The sequence below is a fragment of the Littorina saxatilis genome, linkage group LG8, assembly GCF_037325665.1.
Source record: "Littorina saxatilis isolate snail1 linkage group LG8, US_GU_Lsax_2.0, whole genome shotgun sequence".
NCBI classification, from domain to species: Eukaryota; Metazoa; Mollusca; class Gastropoda; order Littorinimorpha; family Littorinidae; genus Littorina; species Littorina saxatilis.
In genome coordinates, this window is record NC_090252.1 from 43547644 (window position 1) to 43554624 (window position 6981).

The 6981-nt window shown below is 39.1% G+C and overlaps 1 protein-coding gene across 1 annotated transcript; it reads right to left on the bottom strand.

The window, feature by feature from the left end:
* Nucleotides 1-568: 568 nt before the first annotated feature.
* LOC138973679 (uncharacterized) lies at nt 569-6231 on the bottom strand. The gene is made up of 4 exons (XM_070346415.1): nt 6137-6231; nt 5137-5264; nt 3790-3954; nt 569-678 (listed from the first exon to the last, which is right to left on the bottom strand). The coding sequence occupies exons 1-3, from the start codon at nt 6184-6186 to the stop codon at nt 3794-3796; spliced, it is 339 nt and encodes a 112-aa protein (XP_070202516.1). The 5' UTR covers nt 6187-6231; the 3' UTR covers nt 569-678; nt 3790-3793.
* Between the last annotated feature and the right edge of the window lie 750 nt (nt 6232-6981).

A 6981-nucleotide genomic window follows, 5' to 3' on the forward strand; every position in this document is an offset into this window, starting at 1 on the left:
TGCTATTGATTTTTGGTATGTGACCGAGTGGATAAGTGCTTACCCCTCACGTATATATGTGGTTGCATGTGTACTGTATATGTTTTTGTATTTGCAATCAAAACTCTTAGAGTTTCTATCGCGCTTGGCCAAGTACTTGTATAACTATGAACCCTTTTACGCCATTTACGCAGTCCAAAATATGCAAAACCTTATCATTTCTGAAAAAGCTTTTCTGAACAGTTGCCGATCTGTTTAATACGCGCATTCAACAATAGTGTCCTGATATAGGTCAAATATTTGTTTTCAGGCGTTGCGGTTGTGAATTCTGTTCGTAACTGTTTCTGTACGAGGTCTGTCTGGTTGTTATTTTTTGCTCTTTGTATGTTGGGCAAATACAAGTGAATTGGTGGTGCTAGTTTGTCAAACACACACACACACAGAAGCAAGCACACACACACACACACACACACACACATACGCACACACACACACATACACACACACACACATACACACACACACACATACACACACACACACACACACACACGAACACGAACACACACACACACACACGATTTTAAACTTGTAGTTGGTTGTTGCTTTTATTGTTCACATGCGGGTAGTTGTAGTATTCAAAATAACACCGAAAATCTGATATTCGACTTGTCTGTCCTTATTCAAGCAGTTGGGACCCTGGAACAAAGTAAATTTCACATCATCATTATCAATAGTATCATCATCATCATCATCATCATCATCATCATCATCATCATCATCATCATCATCATCACCATCATCGTCATCATCAACATCATCATCAATATCATCAATATCATCATTATCATCATCACCATCATCACCATCATCATCATTATCATCATCTTCATCATCATCATCATCATCATCATCATCATCATCATCATCATCATCATCATCATCTAATGTCTAATGTAATGTCTAATGTAAAGCGCCATGAGACTGCCATTCGGCGGTGAACAGCGCTATAAAAGAATGTTTTATTATTTAAGTTATTGAGACATCCCAGTGCACTAAGGGATTTATAGAGCAAATCGAGAAAATTCATTATTGAACGAAGCGCATAGCGCTGAGTTCAATAATTATTTTCGAGATTTGCTCTATAAATCCCTTAGTGCACTGGGATTGTTTCAATAACGATATTGTCAGTACCGCCAGAGAAAAAAAAGAAGATTCAAAACGCACATTTTGCTACGCGCATTTGGATAGGCGTAACTGTGTGGTCAGGTCTGTGTCAGATCTACTTTTGTGTGGGCTGTCTCAAGTGTGTCGTGCTTTCGTCAAACGCAAACTCTTGTTTTAATTTCTGTTGGTAAATTCCAGTGTAGCGTAAAGCTAAAAAGTGATGATCTTTCATGCAGACCTCATTTAAACTCGGAGAAAGGACTGTACGTGCTCTTAGTTATTTGCGATTTGAAACCTTCATCGAGCTTCGACAGATTGACTGTGCAGAGTGTCGCCCCTTGAATTGACTCCATGGCCACGGTTAGCACATTTTCAAAGTAAATGTGATATGTTTCTCGTGTTGTATCTTCACTCATCGGGGATTCTGGTACTATATATGAACAGTAAGAATACTCTGAACTCTACACGTATTATATCCCCATCGTTTGTTTGTTCACATTCGCCCAACATATTAATTTGCTGCGGGGTTTATGCAAAGAGTGTATCCCTAGGGATACACTCTTTGGTTTATGTCGTCTGCTGGGCGGCTAGGGCAATCGAACCACCGCACTGCAGTCTCATTTTAAAAACAAAAATTGCTCGTCTGCACGCATGAGGCAGGCTGGTAATACGTTTTATACAAGGTAAGAACGTTCTTAACCCTACACGTTTTCGATTCCGATTGTTGTTGCCTTGAAATAATAATTCGGAAACCATTCATTGCAGTCGTATTTCAGTGTAGTCTACTTTATTACCAATTCAGTGCCCCATATGGCTTTTTGACCAATCAGGACGGATTCTAGGTGACCTGTTAAATGTTATAACGTTCAGGCAGGGACCCTTTTGTATATCAAGCTAAAAATTGACAAAACAAAGTAAAAATGTAAATCAACAATATCAGCGTGATTTAGTCTACAGAATAACACTTCAAATGCTGTCAGATATCACTCTCTTTATCTAAAAAAACCACCGATAAGCGAGGTTTGTCGGTGGGTGCTTTACGGAACAGCAAGGTACCGCCCATCCTCTGAGTGTTAAATGCCGACCCGCTCACTTGAAATCTAAATTACCTAAGTTCGGAAAATCAAGTGAAATTGCGTCACTCGAGTTACGTCAAATGTATCTTTACGTCATTTCCCATCATCCGTCTTGAGTCGGTTCTAAATCTGTCGCTCTCTATTCAACAAGAAAAAGCGAAGCAACCGAAACGCATGTTGAACATGGTTTATCTTGTGAGATTGTTGTGTGTCAAACGCATTTGATCTGTGAATATTCATCACGTCAGGAGTATTACTCTGATTGGCTGACCCAGGTCACGAGAATTCTTTGACTGACAGGCATAATCAGCTAGGAGCGCTCAAGATCCCATTGCGGCTGTTCTGTCTAATTCGCGGGGTCGCTTCGAAATTTGTTTCTGTCGAATTCAACGGTAATAAAACCGTTATTTCTAATATGCGGACTGTTAGCAAATGACAACAGTCATGTCTCACAAACGATATCAGCATTCTCCTAAGAGGCTCATGCTTGATATCTGTTTTCTCGACATGCCTTGTTATCATTTGCTAACAGTCAGCATATTAGAAATAACTCATACTAACAGAGTCTAGCTGGTACGTTATCGGAATAACACTTGTGTTTTGTGTTTGCCGCTGGGAATTTTATACTAACTCATCATTTGGTAATGTGGTTAATAAGCTACATGCCACTAACACGGCATATGAGAAGAATCTTTGCAAGTCAAAACGAGAAGAGACCATTGTGGAAGAGACACAGCCGCTTCTATTTTTAGATCAGTGGGATTCACTGTGGCACAGGCGCCTGCGATCTGTCAGAAAAAAAACACTTCTGCTTTGAGCCGCAGGAAATGTATGGTTATTTTTTGGTAAAGTGGAGAATATAAGCTACATGTCATTAATTAATTCTGAGGATGAGAGTACAGTCTCGCTTTGGCAAAGGGCGTAAGAATACGCTCTGTGGAAAAGTTAGCGCACTCCAAGAGTGCGCTAACAGATTTAAGCGCATCGCCATTAGCCAATCAACTGGTTCACATCAGTCATGTGACACCAGTACTTACTGACAATTATTATTATTATTATTATCATCATCATCATCATCATCATCATCATCATCATCATCATCATCATCATCATCATCATCATCATCGTCATCGTCATTGTTGTCGACGACGTCGTCATCATCACTAAAATCAGCAGCAGCAGCATCCAACTTCTTTGATATTGTTCAATCAATCAATCAATCAATATGAGGCTTATATCGCGCGTATTCCGTGGGTACAGTTCTAAGCGCAGGGATTTATTTACTTTGATATTGATATTGCATCACTATTGCGGTTGTCGCCGATGATTTTAATTTGTGTCTCTAAAATATCATACCCACTTCTCTTCACCACCATCATCTGAATAACTACCACCACGACCGCAACCGTCATCTTGGCCGTCTTCTTTTTTTCTCTCTGTCTACGCAACTATCCGTCTCCTCCTCATCGCCGTCATCGTCATCACCTTTGTCGTCATCATCAAAAAATGAATTTAAGCATGATATTTGTTGAGTTACATTCAAAGGATAGTTGTAGCTCAACATTACCTGTCTAACCGATGTTCTTGATGATCTGCAGGCTGAGCGCGCTCTGGCAGTTCTTGTAGCACCGTGGAAGTAGGTCACGCCTGTCAGACAACTGGGTCAAGGCCCTAGTGCAGCACGAGAAGCACGTGTTGGCGTTGGTGATGCAGGACAGCAGCAGGCTATTGGCTGCACACACAAACATTGACTGAGTTCAATTTCAATTCAATTCAATACAACTTTATTGGTAATTATCTCATTTACAAATCTTTAACATTATCTGTGTATAATTGGGCGTATGATTTAAAAAAAAAAAAGGTGATCTTTCCTCGTTTTAAACGCATTTTTCTCATTTTCCTAAGCTGAGTCAAAAACTGAATTGAAATAATATGAATTAATTTAACAAAGTTAATTCTTCTTCTTCTTCTGCGTTCGATAACAAAGTTAATTAAAAGAAACGGAATGAAAATGAGCAGAGTTTTACTAAGAACAAATTATCGGAGCATCATTAATTCAAGGTAAACGTAAACTGTTTAAGAAATCTGTTATTTCCATTTGTAAGAATATGGACGTGTATTGATACATGCAGGCTTGATTTCATTTGTTCATTTTAATATTTGTGTTTGAATGTGAGACAGATAATTTATTTTGTGGCTCGTATGCACAGATATTACATGACTCTCAAAACATAAATAAACACATACTAGGTTACACAATAAGACGTAATATGACGTCATTAATCATCATGACATTTTATTACACTGTAGATCACGTGCCGTTATTCCATTCTTTCCATACCATCCTGGAGAAGGCAGTTACATGCCGAAATATTGATAACAAAAAAAAAAACTAACCTGGTTACTGGTGTGTTTTCTTTTTATTTAGATAAGTAACCATGTATGACACATCACAGGTATATGATCTTAAAAGTTAGTATCCCCCTGCATTGCCTGTGACACAGCGGCCATAGGGCGTCGTCGTCCTAAACAAAATCTTCAAAATCTAAAAAAAAAACTTTTTTGAATTCTGGGTAGGGAAATGACGTCAGCGACTTTCGGCGATTTGTCAATGCATTTCAGACCTTGACTGCTAACATAATGTCGGTCAATAATGGGCGAGGCAATTTTTCCTCGCGTACGAACATATACAACGGGTACAGCTAGTAGATCAATATAAGCCTACATGTGTAGGATTGTTTGTTGGGTATAATTTAAGGACGATAAACTCTTTGAGTCTTTGAGCCTTGAGTCTTGAGACTTTAGCAGTCAAGAATATTTTTTTAATTTTTGTGTGAAGTTGTTCAACCTTTTTTTTTTTTTTGAACTCGTTATTCTTGTATTGTATTGATTTTAATTAATTCCAAACACTTACCGGCGTCACGTCGCGTAAGAGGGGCGGTAACTGTCTCTGCTGGCAGAGCACTTGCAACGCCTACCAGGAAAAGACTCAGGGCCAAAAAGAACATCTTCATTGTGAGATTCGAGGTTGTTGCTTGATACCTGTCATAATACAGAGAAGACATGTTTGAGGGCATTTTATGAATATTGGTAGACGGTGGGTAGAGTGGTGGAGAAGGGGGTAGAGAGATGGGAGGAGGAGAGGGAAAGAGAGGGGGAGGGGGTGGGAAAAGAGAGATAGGAGAGAGGGAGGGGGGGAGGAAGATAGGGGCAAATAGAAAGAGAGAGATCAAAAGCGCATGGCCGTTTTAGTATTTTACAAGCGACATAATTATGGTGACATACTATTACACACATAGCAACACGTGACATGAGCTAACTTGACGAAAAATATCGTTACTTTACACCACACAACACAACACAACACAACACAACACAACACAACACAACACAACACAGCACAACACATACAACACAGACGTATACTACACTACACTACACAACACACCAACACACTACAACATAACTCTACCCAACACTATGATAACACAACACAACACAACACAACACAACACAACACAACACAACACAACACAACACAACACAACACAACACAACACAACACAACACAACACAACCCAACACCACACAACACAACACAACACAGCACAGCACAACACAACACATCACAAAACAGAAGTACACAACGCAACACAACACAACACAACCCCACACAACACAACACAAAACAACACAACACAACACAACACAACACAACACAACCATACAAAATCTTAAAAATCAAAGCACTAAATATAATTGCCTTTTTCGTAAAGCAACGGAAAAATACCTACCTAAGCACATCACCGGAAGATCCAACAATAAAAATATAGTCATACAATCCAGGAAAAAAAATGAAATCTACAAAGCATAAATAAAGATTCAATTGTCTTTGATCAAAACAAAAATGTTACCTTAGCTGAAGTTCTCGTTGTTTTGAGTAATACTGAGTTCTCCAAAACATAGCTTTATATATATGGCAACCCTTATCTTCTCTAAAGGGCTTGTCTCATAATTACGGATCTGTAATATGCGTAATCAGAAATATGTAAGCTCTTATCTTAACTAACGGGATTGTCTGAATAATAAGGGATTTTTGAAATGCGCATTTAATAAAAGTGTCATGATATAGGTTAACCATTTCAGATATCGAGTACATACTTTGTTTTGATTGTCTGTGGACGATTAACTGATATCGTCCCTTTTGGATAAGCTTTGTATGTTGAAATATTTGAGATCCGAAAACTGGAAAGAAAGAAAGAAAGACGAAAGATAGACACAGGGACAGACCGACAAACACACAGACAGAGAGTCGACCAGGAAATTAAAAAATGGAGATACTATTCAACTTCCTACAGAACATGTAGCCTTGCCAAATGTACTGTCAAAGACAACTGTGTTTGTCAGTCTAAATTGATACCCCACACCACCCCCCCTCCCTCCCACCCCTCTGCAAACGCAAGAAAAACGTCTCACGAAACTGACTTTCAAGTGAATGTATTTTTGGGATTCTTAAATTCCATTCTGTATTCTAAGTTCTCTGCTCCTGTTGACATGCGTGTGCTCGTTAATTTCTGACCTGGCTTTAACGCCTCATACGTACGTGCTGGTAAACAAGGATGTGCAACTGATGTTACAACAACCACTGCAACGTCGTCAACAACAACAATAACAACAACAACAACAACAACAGCAACAATAACAGCAACAGCAGCAGCAGCAGCAACAACAACAACAACAAACAACAACACCACAACCA